Source organism: Plectropomus leopardus, chromosome 2 (assembly GCF_026936395.1).
Source record: "Plectropomus leopardus strain MGB_pleo_1.0 chromosome 2, ASM2693639v1, whole genome shotgun sequence".
NCBI lineage: Eukaryota > Metazoa > Chordata > Actinopteri > Perciformes > Serranidae > Plectropomus > Plectropomus leopardus.
The window spans coordinates 37989696-38008689 of record NC_142177.1 but is presented as its reverse complement, the minus strand read 5'-3'; the positions used below and the strand labels follow the sequence as shown (position 1 = coordinate 38008689).

Here is an 18994-nt window from a genome sequence, read left to right as displayed (position 1 = left end):
CCGAGCTGCCAAACTGCGTCGGAGACTCACTGATTTGTAACATTAAACTGCTTTATTCTGTGTCGACATCTGTCTTAGTCACCTGGTCAGTTTGTTTTAGTAAAGTGGACGACCTCTGTGGATAATTTGGCTCCCAATAAAAACCTCCTGAATAACAAACACTGAAGGAATTCTTGCAGGGAGAAATTTTAGATGTTTACAATCTGCAATTCACTGCTAGATGTGATCAAATCCCCTAAATTTTACCCACTTCACCTTTAAACCTGGCTGCACCCATCAGTCTTTGAGGGCAAAGAAGCAAAAGAAAGAATTTAGTGGAATTAGGAGGTAGAGGATCAAAACAGGGATGGGGAAGAATAAAGTAAAAGATGGAGGAACAGTGAAAAGCGGGTAAATTAGCAGAGATGAGAAAGATATGTTGTCTCACCACGTCAGCACACTCATAATTAAATGGCTAAAAAATATGGATAAAAAACAGGGTGCAAAATTCAGGGAAAACTCGCAAGAGGGCAGCGGAAGAGACGGACGGGCGAGGAGGAAAGCCATAAAAGTGCAGAGGGAAGTGATGAGAAAAGTTAGCAGGTAGGAGAGGTGGAATTGTCGCAGGAGGAAGAAATGGGGCGAGAAATGGCACAAAACAAAAGGAAACGGTGGCACACACGCAAAAACATGCCCTCCCGCGCTGTGAAAAATGCAGCCAGACACCTTTTCTTGACAAGTAAAAAGCCTCAGGGGTTGGCCAAGGTACTCTGACAATCAATGTCATTCTCACACACACACACACACACACACACACACACACACACACACACACACGCACACACACACACACACACACACACACACACGCACACACACACACACACACACACACACACACACACACACACACACACGCACAGCACGCCTCAGAGTGCAGATTTAGGTGGATGCAGGGGAGCAACATAGAGTGAAACATTTTACAAACTGACAGTCAGTGTCAATCATGATGCACTCAGCTGACCCGAAAATCCCTAAATGCACTTTTATTCTGTGTTTTGGGGGGGCATACTTCGGGAGCTGTTTACAATGAAGGCACTGGGGATATAGTGTGTGTGTGTTTCTGTGTGTGTGTGTGTGTGTGTGTGTGTGTGTGTGTGTGTGTGTGTGTGTGTGTGTGTGTGTGCGTGTTTGTCAAGAGTTTTTGGTACCAGAAAGAGCCGTTAGCAAAACAGAAGTTGTTGAGAAACAAATAAATTTAGGAGAAAGACAGACAGCAAAAAGAGAATGAAGGAGTTATGGACTAAAAAAAAAAGTTGTTACCCTGGCTACCTCGGGTTGCCTGGGAACCCCGACAGCCAATCACAGCATCCAGAAGTCAGACAGAAAACACACACAGTTGGCAACCCTGCCCGTCAGTCAGAGCACTGGCCCAACCAACTGTTTGATGGTAAGAAAGAAAAAGAGAGGGAAGATGGAAAGATAGATAGATGAAGAGAGAGAGCTCACCCACACAGCAGCTGCATCTCACACACACACTTAGTATTCATGTCAGGCTCCACAAAGTGAACTACTACACACACAGAAACACACACACTGTGTCTCCAGTGTCTCCACCGTAAACAGCTCCCCTCCTCTCGTCTCCCAACCTCTGTGGATGGAGCCAGGGCAATAAATTGGCCTCACATTTATTAACTTTGCTTCTTGCAACCTCCTGAGGTTTAGCCCATTAGCATGAGCGAAGACGAGGCTTCTCTTCACAGTGACAGTGCATCCAGAGAAGCCGGGTCTCTAAATGGACCGTAAATAGGCACGATAGGACCAATTTTTAGAAACAGGAGTCGCTGGTGCTCTGGGAACTGATCTTTCTCCTTTGGTGGCAATTTGTGGGATATACAGACCACTTACCATAGAGACCTCTGCCCTAATGACAGGTGTAACAAAGAGGTTGAAACTGAGTCATCTATCACTGCTGAGGCCCTGTGCGATATTTGATTCTGATGAGTTTGTTATTACATGTACGTACATATGAGCCTGTTTGCCAGAAGAAACTTTTATCATTGCATGTTTCTGCAAACCATTGATACATTCCCAGTCATCTATGTCATGGTAATGGTGCGTTTATGCAACGTCGGAAGGTTGTAGCTTCAGAGTTGGGAGGTTGTTCATCCAAATTCGTTGTGTTCATGTGCATTGAGGTTGTAAAGTGGGAACAACATGCCAGATTGGTTGCATTTTTAATTCTTAGAGTGTTTAAACAAGAGGTTGTTAGCTGCTTCCAGTGTATTTGTACTTTTATGTATTATTTTATTTTTCATATACTTAATATATTATAAATTACATTTTTATATATAATCTAGGTCACTCTACATGGACAGAAGTTGATTTTAATTATTAGCATATTACACTTTACATATGATCAAAAACTGACATGATAGCTAGTTGGAACAAAATGACTACAAATATAATTTTCCGTCATGTAAAGTTTCAGTTCAAAATGTAAAGTTTCATGATTTTCGCTGTACAACAGCGTACAGTGAAAATCATGAAACTTTACATTTTGAAGCGTACAGCAATTCATTTGATATCAATCCATACCAAAACAACACATGTATTCACTGAATATGACATTTTTTTTAAACGGATATAGTGAAATTATTTGAAGCAAGGGGTCTTGACAAGTAAATATCTCCTGTAGATCAGTTGTTGTTTTAGATGACCTTTTTTTATATATTAAATAAAGATCAAAAAGTACAAAACACACTAATCACTGTAAGAGGTCATCCGTGTATTAATACGCAATCATTCTCGTCATCTGTACAAGTAACCTGCAGGTGCTGACAAACGAAATTATGCATTTATGCACAGAGAAGAAAGTAAAGCGGAGAGACAGACAGATATTTAGCCAGTCGTCAGACAGACAGATGGAAAGCAGACAGAGATGTAGTAGAACCAGGTGTGTTTAGTCTTGTGGAGAGATCCAGCTTAGAGGCTCACACCATCCATCATCCACTAACATTTATCTTCCCTGCTCTTTAACTTCATAAGCCAGCTCCCAGCAAGCAAGCACACACACACACACACACACACACACACACACACACACACACACACACACACACACACACACAGGGGCAGGCATACAAACGCGACATTAACAAACATTCAGCATATGAACAAAGAATGCCCGTCTCCTGTTTTTCTGTTTTGCTCCCCATTATATTCTTTCACTTTTGCTGTGACTGATTGATTGCACAAAATGAAAACACACAAAAAAACAGCAGGTAACTCATGTCACTGTATGACAAACTGAAATCCACTTTCTCATAGTGCAGCCACAGTATTTTAGAAACACTGCATATTAAACTTTACTCACTCCGTCTCTCAGTCTGCCATTTTTCTCCGTCATTCTGACAGTGTGACACTTGCAGGTAGATGTCTCATTGCAGTGACACCGTTCATCAATCAGCGTGATCAGTTTTGAGCATTGCAAGATGATTTTCTGGCTCCCCTCTCAAGTGTGTGTGTGTTTTTTGTTGTTTGTGTGTGTGTGTGTGTGCAGCAGCTGTCATTTAGTCCTGGAGAGTAACTTGTCACTCAGAAATACCAACTGTCCTCCAAATGCATGCTGCCTTAAGTGGAAATTGTGAGGTTGTGTTTTCAACATCTGAAGTCAAGCGCACAAAATGTTCGATGTGATTTAAGTCAGGAGAGTACTGTTGAGGAGAGGAGAGTACTGTACTGTTCTCATTCCCAAGTTGTCAGAAAACGATGTTTTGTCACCCCTTTCAGTCTGTTATATCGATGCCAAAGACTCCCTTTAGCATTTTAATATGACGCACCAGGCTTGTAAAAACACTCAATTGTAGATCCATCTGCGGTATTACTTGACACTGTAGCAACTGACAAGAGGCGGGTGGGTCAAACATGACTTAAACCTAACGTGACCACATGGTTTTTCATACCTCATGTGACATATTTTGTTTTTTTTGCTCATGTTCCAAGGGGTTAAATGTAATTAAGTATTGGAAATAAAAGTACATGTACATCCCAAGCGAGCAGTCATCTTTGTAACAGAAACCACCATCTTCCTTCCTTATTTGGTAGCAAGAAACTAACATGATTAGGGAGTGAAGTGGAGTAAAATTATACATTTTATTTAGGAAATGTAGTCAAGTAAAAGCAAAAGTTGACAGAAATAGAAAAACTCAAGTAACATACAGATACTTCCAAAAAAAGTACTGAAAAAACACTTCAGTGCATTACACCACTGGGTGTCAGACCATCCACAAGCCCCTCCTCTTCCTGATCACAAACTCTGCTAAAGTTGATGTAATCAGACTACATCATTTACAGGAAAAATACACATGTAACTTTTCTGTAGTTTGCAGAAACATACAATGCCAACATCGTATTCTGGCTGAATTGTTTTGCTTTTGACTCTATTCTGTAGAACAATGTCTCTGAAAAATAAAGCTCTGCCTTTGTTTCTGCCACCAGAATACATCTGAAAGAGGTTTTATAGAAGATTTCAACCTATAAAACTAGTTCTTTTGTTTCAAGGTTTCAGTTGTCAAAAAAGAAAAAAAAAAACCTCAATGTTGTTATGACCTTAAAAAGCCAAATTTAGAAGAAAATGAATGTACATTGGCAGTACCTTGGGAGTGATTTTGTTCAAATGCTAAAGTGACAGGCGTCAGTGTCGGCGGCGGCTGCCGTAATCGTCTTTGATGAAGACAAATGGGCGAACATGTGAAGGAGGCCAATCTATGTGTGACAAGTGGGTTAGATACGTACACTTACTGGTGACAGCACATCATGGAGGGAAGAAAAGACAAAAAGACAGGAGCAGTGAAGGAATGAAAAGAGCTGGAATAGAAAAGCACACGCCTCTTTAGGTGGTGACAGCCCATCAGAGAGAAAATGACAAACGGTGGAACCACAAGAACGTAAAGTGTGAGGGACGGAGAAAGGAGGACACAGAAAGCTTATTTTGGCTTGTTGGAAAGGACAACTGTGGGACAGACAGAGGTTAAGAGAGATGTGACCTGCCCTGTTAAAACTGATTTTGTAATTTTCACTTCAAAATTTAATCTTTCAACACTTTGATTATTACAGAATCATCTAGTTATAATAATGAGCATCATTTTGCAATATGCTTATAATACACTTAAACAAGAGTTTTTAAAGAGAATAATGCAGAGAATTAACCCTTTGAATCCTGGGCAATTTGGCTTTATTTCTTTTAAAAACATGTGAAGAAGGCAGTGAGCAACCTTAAAGGTAATGATCCAAAAATTCACAAGAAATTAGTAAAATGTACAATATTATAACATCATTATTAGCAAAAAAAAAAAAATCCTGCGAAAGTAAAACAAACAAGAAAACAAAACCAAGATATGACCTGGAAAAAAGTCTAAAAAAAAAAATCGTAACCATTCTCTAAAATAATTTCAAATGCATAAAATGATAATTATAAGAGTAGTTCTCTGGAAATTTTTCCCAGTTTTTAAAAAAAAAAAAAAAAATTCTTGCAGTTTGCAGGACATTTCTTGTCAAGTTGCTCATTGCCTTTTTTCTGATGTTTTTAAAAGTAATGGGAAGAAAAGTGATATAAATCCAGGTTTCAAAAGGTTAAAAAACAGGAGTCAGAGTAGAAGAAGGGAAGGAGAAAAAGTGATGTGAGGAATGGGAAAAGTGTCTACCTGTACACATGCGCATGTGTGCTTGTGCTGTACGTGATTGACAAAATATACATAACATTTACATATACTGTTTTTGTCATTTAAATTTTATTTATTTTCTATCAATCAGACAAAAAAAAAAAAACATATGACTTACATAACAGCAAACAATGCAAGAACAGAGAGACAGCCTATAATGAGAAATAATTCACAGAGTCACCCATATATCATGAGCTCCTAATTAATTGAAAGTAATTATCCCAAACTTCAGAAAATTTCACTTTTGTATTCAGGTTTAGTTTTGTTCTTTTGAATTCATCACTCATCCATAGTTAGTGTGTTACTGCAGTAGATGGCGGTCAGCACGCCCCTGGTTGTCTAACAGCAGGTAAAGTGGTAAAAACTTTCTTTATAAAGCGTACAATTAACGTGATATTGATTTTTTTTTTTTTAGGTGACTAAAATTAGTTGTGTGGCTTTTTTAAAAAGTTATATATATATATGAATAAAAGTTATTATCATGTGGTGCTGCAGTTATGAGCAAGAACTATTTTCAAAGCGGCCACTGATGCGTTCAAGGACACTGGGTCATCAGATAGTTGCATACTTTATAGCCTTTCTAATGCAAAAAAATACCAAAATTTGCATAATCCTTTTTACGGCATCAGTGTCGGTAGACTGTGATTTGATTTTCTCACATCTCTACTTGTCAACACAATGCTTTGTGTTCATGAATGTCAGAGCATCTTCGAGTGCACCACAAAGAAAAAAAATTCAAAATGATCTCTACTTCTCACAACACAACATAACAAGGACACCCTCTGTTTGTCAAACAAGTTGTTGATATTCATGGATTAGCGACAGTATTGTCAGCAGAGAATATGCAAGTGAATTGGTAGAACTTGAAATGTACTCAGAAGAAAAGTTGCATTCTGAAAATGTTTTACAATCAAAAAGTTGTATTAAGTTTTTGGGTGGCCACAGCTTGCGAAAACACAGGCATGGTCTTCTGTTCTCCTCCTGTCAACAATGGCTGACCCTGCTGATTTTAAGCAAGTTCTCCTCAATAACATTGTTTAAACTGAGCAGCTAATGTTGCTGTAAAGTTAGCAGAGTGAGATGCCCGGCAGGTGCGTCTTGTTTCCAGAGTATAGCTTTTGTTTACATATGATATGTATAGTCTTTTGACCCGTAGTTTTTCCGAAAACAAAATATTTTCACACTGCTGATTAATTCATGAGAAAATAACATTCTCCTCAATGTCTTTCGCTTGACTGCTTGTCATTATCTGCCTGCACCTATCTGAATGTGATAAAGAATTTCAAAATAAAGGCACATCCAGAATAGAATGATCCTTCATTTTAGGTGCCTCTTGCAAAGGTGCCACTCACTGGGCTGCAATAATTAATGCCTTTGAAATGAGAAAGCGTTGGATTCACAACATTCAACATGTAAACAACACTTTTCTAAGAATGAGTTAAAATTTATACATGTGATTCTGCGCCTAAACTGTATACCTGTCTGTCTCTTCTCTCCACAGGAAACCAAAATCAACTGCGTCCGCCTGGCTAACAAAGGTATGAGCACCCTTCCATTGATACTCAGTCCGCACTTATCGTATATTACTACAATTAAGATTATTCTTATGTCTAATTTGACTTTTAATCATTGGTAAGATTAATCTTAAGAAGTGTGATTATATGACCCCCTAGAGTAGCATTGCAATGTTGCAAGTGTGTTAGATGAGATGATCACACACACATACACACACAATAGTGAGACATGAAAACCCACAACCTTTAGGCCAGACAACCCCACACCCTAACCACGTTACCCTGCATGATTTCGTTGCCTAGCACTCTTTCTCTCTCATCTCCTCTCTCCTAATCTTTCTCTTTTATTGCCCTTTTCTGTCTCACGTTCTCCCTCTTTTTCATCTCTTCTGCTCTCTCTTTTTCCATCTCACACCGCATCCATGTTGCTCATCAGTGTATAAAGTGGAACATCAGGGCCATTACATACCGATTGACCGCCTTCATTAAACCCGATGGATGGAGGCTAAAGCGTTAGCCCCAGAACCCATTTCATCCTATTCTGTTTTGCTTTCCCCATGTCTCCCATCTTTATTTGCTGCTCATCTCCGGCAAATACACCCATTTGTGTGCCAGGCGATGTGCTTTGAAAGCTTTTGAGCTTGCTATTGATTTTCCTCACCTCGTCTTTTTTTTTCTATTTCATTTTTTCATCTGCATCAAACATTGATTTGATTTTTCCACATTTTCTTTCTCTGTTCTCTTACTCTGTCTCGCTCTCTTATTATTTCTCGTCTGCATCAAGCATTTATTGCTCATTTGTGCGCATTCTTCTCCTTTTATATCATGCTTTTTTTCTTGCTCTATCCATTTCCAGGCTGTGTTTTTTTTCTTTTTTTCTGAGTGGAAAGTATTGTGGGTGGAGGTCTACAGAGTGTAGACGCTGCTCTCTGTCTGTCTGCATGTGTGTGTGTGCTTGGGAAAAGACATGCTTTTAACTTTGTGGCTGTCTTTCATATGACAAAATGCTAAATTTTTACAATATGTAGATTATCATTGTTCCCAAAACAAACTTTAAATCTACTGGAAATGTACTTTTTTGAAAGTTTTTGATATGTGGGCAGTGTTCTGAGGCAATGCAGATGGCTATTTTTTGCAAAAAGCCTATGACTAATTCATTTGTGATACCTGCTATCCACTCTCTACAGCAGCTGATTTCAATGACAAACACCACTCGTCTGGTTCAGCGGGGTCCAGTCAGTGGAATCAGCTGCTGTAGTTTTTTGTTAGAAGAAAAACATTCAGGCAGTAATTTGGAAGTAATTAAGGTTTAGTTATGTAAGCGTCTGTTAGAGAAACCCACCAGAATAAATGTTGGTATATGTTTCTGCAGACTACAGATATGAAACTGTTACTGTTATTATTATTATTATTATTGAAACTTTATTTTGAAATTGCTGGGTTATTATGTGGCCAGGTGCAGGCACAAGAACCACTCGGTTATGGTTAAGATAAGATCATGTTTTGGCTTAGAATAACCAAGTTTGGGGCCACAATACTGTTTGAAAATGCTGTAGCGTCTGTAAAAAGCAACCATTTTCTGTGCCACTGTCCCTGGTGGAAACAAGCCAACAGGTCACTAAAAAACACCAATGTTTGAGGCCTAGAAAGCGGGTCAAAACACAACAATGTAAAAACAACCATTTTGTTATTTTTTGGTCTTGAACAGTGATCTGCAGCTTGGAAGACATCTGGCCATAGGTGTCATAAATGTCCATATAATGCGTAAGAAATGTACAATTGCATCGTATTCATGGTTTGCAGAAGCGTAAAATGCCAGCATTTTCTTCTGCTGGTCAGAGGCAGAGAATCTGATTTGACTGTAACTGGATGGACTGAGCCAAAGAACTATGATTTGGGCAAGGTAATGGAAACCTTCAGGTAAAGAGAAATTAAGGGGAGGGAGATGATGTGCAATAATCATGATCAATCAACAATCAGATCAATATTTGCCACTTTCTATAAATTACTGCATACTCATTAAATAATTGGTAATCATAGAAAAAAGAAGAAAAAAAAAAACTTCTGCTTGATTGTCAGATTATTACGTGCAATACTCGAACGGGGCCAAAATGTATGTTAAACAAACCTGTATGAATTGAATAGGATTTGAGCACCATTTATTGTTTTATTTTAGTGGCTTATAATTTGTTGTGGTATATCAGTAGTCTTTATCATGTATTCTTGCTTTTTTGCACTTAAATATGAGTGTTACCTTACATACCATCTAAAAACCTGGTTCTTTGGCATAACAAAATGTTTGATTTTAAGAAAAAAGGGCCAATTATGTATCAGTTAGTTTAATTTTTGAGGAAAACTTTGTTTTCTTGCATCCCTCTTTATGAGAAGTAATCAGGGTCCAGATTTACCAGCAGCCAAAACAATTTCACAGCATCCATTTACAAATCTCACACAACTCAAGTCTCATTTATCCAGTTGTGTGCTCTGCCACACTCCCAAACAGATGCATTTTCACTAAAACTTGACTATTTAAACCTCTTCCACCTACAAGTAGCATGCCCTGAGCATGCCTGGGTATTTAAACACTGCTTTAGCAGAGTCCAAACCTATATGCGTGCCCAGGCACGCTGCTCATCCATGCGTGAGGCTGTTTGTACTGATGTATTTTAAATTATGTTTTTGGCAAAAATTTTAAAATAAATAGAAATACTGAGCATGCGACTGGATGAATGACACAACTGCAAAAGTTGTGTGAGAGTTTTTAAATGGATGTTTTGATTTAGTTTTTCTAAATGTGAACCCTAATTACTTCCATTCAGGAAAAATGTTTGCTTTATTTGGATTCTCTCTGCACCAAGGAGGCGTGTGAGAAAAACAAAATTTTCTTTGTGAATTCAAGGTAACACACAATAGGTAATTAATGCATAAATGGTCCTTGTAGGACGAAGTATTTCTTTAACCAGTGAAATCATTTCTGCACTCTGCCTCTGAGAAATATAGATACAACTTTTCTTTAATCAGACAAAAAATTTTACAGTTGACTACTATTCACCATAAAATCCATCCACATATACAGTTGATAAGGCAGCGATGTGCAAGGAATCTGTCAGGGCCCACTAAAGCCACCTAGTTGCCTCAACATAGTTGCTATAAATTTCTGTAATTTAAAAACTTGATTAATCCTGATGAATAACTGATCTGACTTTGTCTCTGGGTGAATTAACCTTCACAGCACAACCCGGAGGCCAGACTGTGTCTTTGCTCCAACTTTGCCACGCCACAAAGTTCATACTTATTTTTTTTTCCTTTCAACCATCACTTCATTTCTTTTCTCTTCCATTTCCTCCTCCCTTTATTTTGATTAACCCGTCAAGCCAGGCTGACACACTGAAATGTTAACCCCCAGCACCACATCTGCATTCACTGACTCACTCTTTGGTTAACAAACATTCCCACCAGCAGCACATCTGTTAGGCCTTTCTCCTGGTAATGGGGCAGTTAAGATGCTCGTTGACACTCACTTCCTGGCAATACTTTCAGTCATATCCCAGTTCACATCTTGAGTGCGAGCTGTCCCATGGATATTAATGTTCTCGTGCTATCTCTCACCACTGCAATTTCTCTCCTCTAAGACAGATTGTGCAATTGAAAACCAGGCAGATCTAAACCTTGATGAAATGGATAAAGGAAACTATACGTCTTTTTTTCTTAGACTTTTTTTCTTCTTTCTTTTCTTTTTTTGTTGTTGTTTGTTTTCTCTCTTCTCTCTCTTTCTCATGCTTTCCGGCGGGGACGTGCGGCCCTTGGCCTTAGTGGTAATAGGTAGGGGACAAATAACAACGCCGTACATTCTAGTCATCCCAAGCGAAGGTGATTATTGCTTTATAGGCAGAATATTTTCTTCCCCATGTTATACTTTTTCATCACGGTACAACCATAAACACAACACGAACCCTGTTTCATTTCGGTTGTCCCCTGCCCTCCTCCTCCCTTTTGTTTTCTTGACTTTTCTCTTGTTTTTTTTTAAGTTTATTTTTTAAACTCTTTGGTTTTTGTCTTTCCTTTTCATCGCCATCTTACTGCATTTGTTTGCATGTCTGCTCCGCTTCGAGTGTTGCTGGCTGTGTTTGAACGTCTTCTCTCTCTGTCTTGTATCCACACACACACACACACACACACACACACACACACACACCAATGCACAGCGGTGAAACCATGCTGCTTTCATGTGCAGTCAATAGCCTGGGTAGGAGGACAAAAAGCTAACATTAGACTTTCTTACAAAGGGATTGAAAATCAATCCCAAATTCATCCTTGGATCTTTATTGGTCTGTTAGATTAAAATCTGAATTAAGTTACAAAACACAAGGTTATTACTTGAATCATGGTTTTATTCTTACATGATGGCATTGATTTAGTGAGTGATTTGAAAAAACAGAAAGGTGTGGTGGACGAAACAGCAATGGAGGATGTTGATTCCCTTAAATAGCAACAATGGTTGATTACACCTCCTCAGTCCCCCTTGAGAAGTGAGTTTTAACTTCCATATCTTAGGTTTTTATCACTTATATAGCATGCCCTTGACGAGGACAGTTCAATCCAACATCAAAAATACATATTTTTCATCTTACCTGCTGTTTATCAATCTAGATTGTTTTGGTGTGAGTTGCAGAGTGTGCGAGATATTCGCCGTAGAGATGTCTGCCTTCTCTCCAATATAATGAACTAGATGGCACTCAGCTTCTTCAGTTTAGTTTGGTTTATTTAATTAAAAAAAGGTCAGCGAGTAATGACATTGATCATTAACAAGACATAAAAACATGATGGCACCAGATTTAGCAAGATGCTAATTTTCATCTGTAATCCTACGCTTAACAAGCTGATGCAATACATAAAATTTCAATACAGAACACAAGAAAAGCAGATACCCCACACAACAAACGACAGAAGGCACACAGTGGACAGCATAAAATACAGTATGGTATACACAAGAACTACATTTTTATAGTGACCAAGTTACTACTGCAAACGGTACGTATTGTGTAATACAAAAGCCAGTACAAAATACACAGTAACTACATTCAAAGTGATCAATGCAAATTTCTTGCACTATAAAAACAGTAACTAAAGTTGCACAATAATAAATACAATATGAAATACACAATAACTAGATTTAAAAAAATGACAGAATTACTAGTGCCCACTCCTTACACTATAAAAAGTCAGTGCACACTGCACAATACAAATGACATTTTTACATTTTTAAGATGACCAGTTACAACCGCCAATGCCTTTCACAATAAAAACCGAAAGTGCACACTGCAAAGTTTATTACAAGATATACAATTACAGTAACTTCCACTTGTGCTCAAAATGCCCAAAAATACATTTGAAAAACTCAACCGCAATGTCTCTTTTTAGATATCATGACTTGGTTACTCGAGATAATAAAACTACACCCAGCAGTTTTATCAGTGGAGAAAAGGCAGACATTTCTACAGCCAATATCTCCGACACTCAGCAACTCAGACCGAAACAATCTAGATTGATAAATAGCACTGCTGGTCAGAGAAAATGAATTTATCATTGATTTTTGGGATGAACTTCAAATCACTGGGATTTAGTTAAAATTAAGAGAGATACGATGTTGCCGAAAGGTCATTAACATAACTTTTCAACCTGCCTTCAGGGCGTTTTCAGAAAGGTTTACTTGATTATACGGTGCGCCTTGAAATTACATTGAATTTGCACTTTATGCACTTTGGCAGTGGACATGAAGATTTTGGTACCGAGAAGGTAGTTACTGATTTGAATTAATATTGTAGCTACAGACCATAACCCCCTGAAACACTTATCTCAAACGTTCAGGTGTAATAATACCAAATTTGGTAGAGTTCATGTTCAGTTATTTATGTGGTGGATTAATTTCAAAGGCGTTCGGTTTGAATTGAGCCCTACCGAACACCGTCCTACACTGATGTTTCAAGGCCACTTCCCTAAAATCACTCCTCAGCCACAAAACACACCTGCAACTCACTGCTAACCGTCATGCTTTCATTTATGAAAGTCTGTAACATTTCTTGTGAGCATCAAATACTGTGATTCAATCGTATGTTGCACTCACAGATTTGGTATTTATTAAAGGGACGACAAGCCACTGAACTAACCTTCTATTTTCTCAACATTCATGGTCATTAAAAAGAAGTGGCCTTATATTTGAAAGAAAAATCACTTCATTTTTTAATTTGTCTCTATGATCATGAGAATGTTTTCAAACCTTTTTACTTTCATCAGCAATGCTATAATATTTAAGGCCTTAAAATTCATGAATGGGTTACATTGCAAAATGAGATATCTAGCACTAAAAAATGTGAACAATTGCTGCATGTTACCAATACCTCAAAAAATAAAGTAATTTTTTTATATATGATTTTTTTATATTATGAAAATCATTTGCTGCCATGAGACCTCTTGAGAACAACACTGATTTCATCTGTAGAGTAAAATAATTTCCTTTTTTTGTATTCATTTTAGTGCAGCCCAGCTCTTTAAAACCCAGTCCTTCACGTGTCATCAAAACACAGGAGCTAAACAATGTTTACCGAACAGGATTTTATTTGGCAGTGCGGAGACGTGACAGCTGAATATGAATGCTATTCAGTGATACAACAATCAAAATGTTGACTTGAGCAATGGGGACACAACGGGGAATCAGTCAACAGCAAGCGTAGTCGTAAACTGCTGTCACTGTTCTTTGTCAAGAATATGAGATGACTTCACATGAATACAATAACACTTATTGTCCTGAGGGAAATTGATGTTGCGAGGCTCGACACAAAGAATTATGCATATCATGCACAATAGCGGACACAAGTGAAATCCTAAATTGAATAAAAATAGATTGCATTCATATGAAGCCGGCTGCTTACCTCGATGCAGATGAAAGCTCTGGGTAGTGTTAAAATGACATTTCACTGCAATGCTGAATATTGTACAGTTAGTTTTTTTTATTACTTACACAACACTTTTATCAGTGATACTCAACTTGTGGTCCGTGGGCCAAACCTGGCTCCTGATAGAGTGTTGGGTGCCCCCCCCCCAACCATTTTCTACTACTTCACAATAAAAATATAGTGATTCACACTGGGATTTATTTGTGTACTTTTAGTATAATTTTTCATAGTAGCTGGTGGTTTTAATCAACTCATCCTTTGACTCCAAAGATGTAGCAGGATCAAGGACAAATGTAATTCCTTTTTGTTTTAAAAATGACTAATAAATCTACCTTCTAAAATTCTAAAAAAAAAAAAAAAATTGTCCCAAAATCTCAGAAATGTGCTAAAATCCTAGAAACATCCCCAAATCTTACTAAATTCCTAAAAACATCATAAAATCATAGAAACTTTCTAAAAATCCAAGAAATCTCCTTAAATGCTAGGAAAGTCATAAAATACTAGAAACTTCCTAAAATCCTAAACATCCTAAAGTTCTAAAATTAAAGTTAAATCGTAGTTACATGGCCCTGGCCTCCTGTCATTTTGCAAAAATGCTCCCCAAAGCGAAGCAAGTTGAGTATCCCTTGACTTAAATAAACCTCAATTAATGTTAAATAAACACACACATAAACACAAAATAAATAAACACACCACTGCATTGCTTGCATTTAGTGGACTGTTTGTCCAATTGGTTATAGTGCTCTAAATTAAAAACACGTGGCAAGCTCGGTTCAATATATGGTGCATTACACTGTGACATATCTGTGAGTAACATACAAAACATTAATGCATATTTTGACTCTCACGCACTCTGCATTGCACGTGCTCAGCACTTCCCTCATCATTCTCATTCAGCACTTCACAGCTAAGCTGTTGGCAGCAGCTTGCTAACTCACTGTTTAACCAACTTGATGTTTTCTAAACCAAAGAGGACTGAAACATCATATTAATGAGGCCTCTTTGACATTGTGTCTGGGCTGAGATCAACTCTTTCACTTTCAGTTCAATCAGTTCAAACCGGGAAGTCAGAAAGATGAATTTGTTGGAGGTTGTCTCTCTCAACAGCCTGTCAGCTCCAAAGTTTTTGTCTAAACCTTGGCTTTATAAACAGAGAAGATAGTTGCACTATAGTATTCAGTAGGTTGTCAGTGTGGTTAATAGGACTCCTTCAAATTCTTGCCTTTTTGAACAGATTAATCTGAATGTGATACACACACAGCCCTGGTTATATACCACTCTTCCTCTGTGCAGCACCAGCCAGGTGGCAGAAGTCCCACTTTGTTTATTTGTTCTGCTTCAGTATTTCAGAAATGTCTATTTCAACTGTTATGCAATAAAAACAAATGAGTCGAACATGAATGTAAAGCCAAATTTACACAGCAGCTCAATTTGTGCTATCTCAATAAAATGTCTTTTGAACCAGACAAAACCAGACAACCAGACAAAATCTGATCTTTATTTAATCAGTTGGAACAACAAAACTTAGTGAACTTACTTTTATTCTGGACCACGTCCACAGAATTTTTGAAAAGATGACTTTTTTTCACTTTTCTGATTGAACTCTGTCTCAAATTAGTATTTGTCAATGCTTGCATCTTCATTATTAGAGACAGCTTTGATGATTTTGCAACATGGCTGTGAAGGAGGCAGTTAAAAGAATAAAATGTTCACATATTGTAAAAATGTTTTCTCACACAGCGCTTTGTATTGTATCTTACAAGTAAGTGTCCCACCATTAGAGTTCCCCACGGAGGACGTTTTTCTGTTGGCAACTTGGAAGTTAGCATCGCCCTGGTTACCTTGTCAAAAAATCTGTTGGGATTTTTCCATTGGCTCTGTGGTAAACAGAGATTTATGATTCTTACACATTTTGTTAAGCAAGATAATCTTCACAAATTATTACCACTTTCAGGATTGTTGAAGCCTAAATGTAATCACCAGAGTAAAAAGCTAAAGTTAGACCATAAATGAACTACACTACCGTCACGTCGCCTCCGCGACAAGGCTCTAAAGGTTAGTTCGCTGCGGCTTGATGGGATGACGTTCTGTAGTCTCATTTAGCGACCACCTTTTTAAGACACATGAAAGCTTCAAAGTCTGTAAGTGGGATATTCGCTGACATATTTTATATTGTAGAATAAAATGTAGAAGTCTCTACACTAATAATTTTATAATTTCCGGGTTTTAGGAAGTATAAGGGTTCTCTATTGTTTTACATTTAAGTTAATCTTTTCCTGACATATTTTTTGTTTTAAATTAGCTGTCTCACAAGGTACCTCCAGTTTCGCTTAGTAGTCGACATGATGCAAATTCCTTTAGCTTGGTTTCACGCCTTGTAATTAGTTGATCTTCAGGGTATAACCCTGTAAATTCAAGGCTAATCCTGCTCCAGAGCAGGGCCAAAAAACCCCAAGGCTAAAGTTGAGATTAGAGCATTTTGGAAAATTAAAGCTTTCTTAGCTCCAGGCCAACAGCTTCCTAAGCGCCAGGCTAACAACTCGCTTAATCCGTGTGCAGTGTGAAAAAGGGCCTTTTCTCCTGTCATATGTGAAAGGGCAACTGCGGTGCACTGGTTACTTGATCACAGCCTCCCAGCTCACAATAATGTGGCTTATACGTCACCTACAGTGCATACCTCTTGTATGAACAGTTAATGAGAACGGCCTGCTGTAAAATATCAAAGCCAGCAAGTGAAGCAAATGCACAAAAACCATCCCTTGGCACGCATGTATTTTTGGATATACCACAGTTTCAGTTATGAGCTGCGTCTTTCAAACGTGGTCACTGATAAGTATCTGCAGTTTTTAAAGCTTTAAGCCAGCTAGTTACCAGATCATTTTTTAATATTTTGATTGTCTGAAGAGAAATAATTTTCCATGTGATGCTCATTGTGACAAGCAGAAAGCATGCACTGATAAGTGGGACTTCTCCATTGGCAGCATCTGTATGCTCTGCATGAGTTTGTTTCCTGTATCTCACGGGAGCATCGAACCCACCCCGTCATCCATACACTGGTATTATATGTCAGCTGCAATTCCCATTCCCATTAGTCCTGAGGTCGTTTATAATTGCTGGTATACGGAGTCGTGTTGTAACTGACTCTGGCGCTGTGCAATACTGATGCAACATGTGGCTTGCTATCTGTGTATGTGTGTGTGTGTGTGTGTGTGTGTGTGTGTGTGTGTGTGTGTGTGTGTGAGAGAGAGATGTGAGTGTGCGTGACTGAACTGTAAAAGTGAAACATTGAAGGAATTACATCTGAATTATCTTCGCCATTGACCAACACAAACACACAGCGTTCTTTACAACCTCTCCTTTCCCGTCATCTTCTAGTGCCACCTGCTTGCTGCTTAGTGACTCAGTTTACTCTCTGAATTTGCAACAGATTGAGTCAAGCTGTTAAAACAAAAACAAAAGAACTCCTCGGGGGTCTTTGCAGGTGAATATCTGGCGATGATGTGACATTTTAAGGGCACGGTACCAGTCAGCAGTGGGTGAAATGCCGCTCAAGCTGTACGGGGAGCATGCAGGGTTCGACTGCACCTCCAGCTGACAGAGAAATAAAGAAGGAGAGAAGCTGAGAGACAGAGAGAGTCAAAGAGAAAGAGACCATATTCCAGAGAGGAGAAGAAATAAAGCCCAAGAGAGAAGTAGAAGATCAAAACTAAGAGAGAGAGAAAGTGAAAGAAACTGACTTGAAGAAAGTCAGAGTAAAGAAAAGACAAATTCAGCAGTGGAGACAGGCTCAGGCTCAAGGTTTTTCAAGTGTTTTCCCTTCTTTTCGTTGCATTGTGTATGCAGACAGGTGTACTGCCTCGTTCTCCGCCAGACAGACATCGTGGCGAATTGTTGTCTTATGCTAAATTCGCCCTTCCAACTCTGCCATGAATTTTCCACCTGCTCCGCAGAGCAGCGACAAAATGTTTAATTGTCCCCGCGTAAATCTGAGGGCCCAGGTCGTAAAGTACTCACAAGCATCTGGGGATAGACAAGAGGAAAGAGAGGGGAATGGAAAGAATAAGAAAAGGTGAGTAGAAAAGAAAGAAAGTCAGAAACACTGAAGACATGTAAAAAGCAGGGAAAATGGCAGAAATGTAGATAGATAGATAGATAGATAGATAGATAGATAGATAGATAGATAAAGAAAGTGTGGAGACTCGGAACAAGCTGAATTGTGTATTTATGAACTCTTGAACTCGCTACTTAATTCAGAAGGGTGTTTGGTTTTCTGCACTGTTACAAATCGAGTCGGGCATTCAGGCAGCCATTTAAAGCTTTTATTCTTTTAAGCAAAAATTACTTTGTGAACACTTTAATCAGATTGAGCTCGCGGCTGGCCCTGTGGTCAAAAAAGTTGTTTGATCTCAAAATCGGCACAACTTTGATCAAGATTAAAGTGACTTAACTTTCCAGTATTACACACTTGGGTCTAATTGTTGTTGTAATATAGCTTATATCAGTTAGTTTGATTACACGCTTGTGGCGCTTTGTTGCCTTAATTATGGCCTTTCAAAAATCCTTTTTGTGGGGATAAAAGTAAAAGAAGGCAGAATGCATTGTGGTCAGCCCACAGATTGAACCTTGATAAAGCTCTGCAGTGCAAAAAATGAACTAATATTACATAACTTGTAATTTTGTTCATTTTACCCCCAGATAAATGCTCTCTAGTTGAATGGTTTCAAATTGCCGGGTGACTTGAACTTATTGGGTTCCATTGTTGTCAAAAGTGTTATAATTTGCCAAATGTTAAGTGACCAAAAGAAAAGCAGCTAATATAAAACTA

At 38.3% G+C, this 18994-nt stretch overlaps 1 protein-coding gene across 13 annotated transcripts in view; it reads left to right on the top strand.

The window, feature by feature from the left end:
• ptprt (protein tyrosine phosphatase receptor type T) overlaps positions 1–18994 on the top strand; it is a 475570-nt gene that overhangs the window by 263347 nt on the left and 193229 nt on the right. For 6 of the 13 annotated variants that reach the window (XM_088070203.1, XM_088070190.1, XM_088070182.1 and 3 more), the window contains exons 15-16: positions 7204–7240; positions 11030–11086. In XM_088070203.1, coding sequence (XP_087926329.1) covers positions 7204–7240; positions 11030–11086 — 94 coding nt within the window. The remainder of the gene's footprint in view (positions 1–7203; positions 7241–11029; positions 11087–18994) is intronic. The other 7 variants (XM_088070228.1, XM_088070218.1, XM_088070225.1 and 4 more) reach the window with 2 other exon arrangements.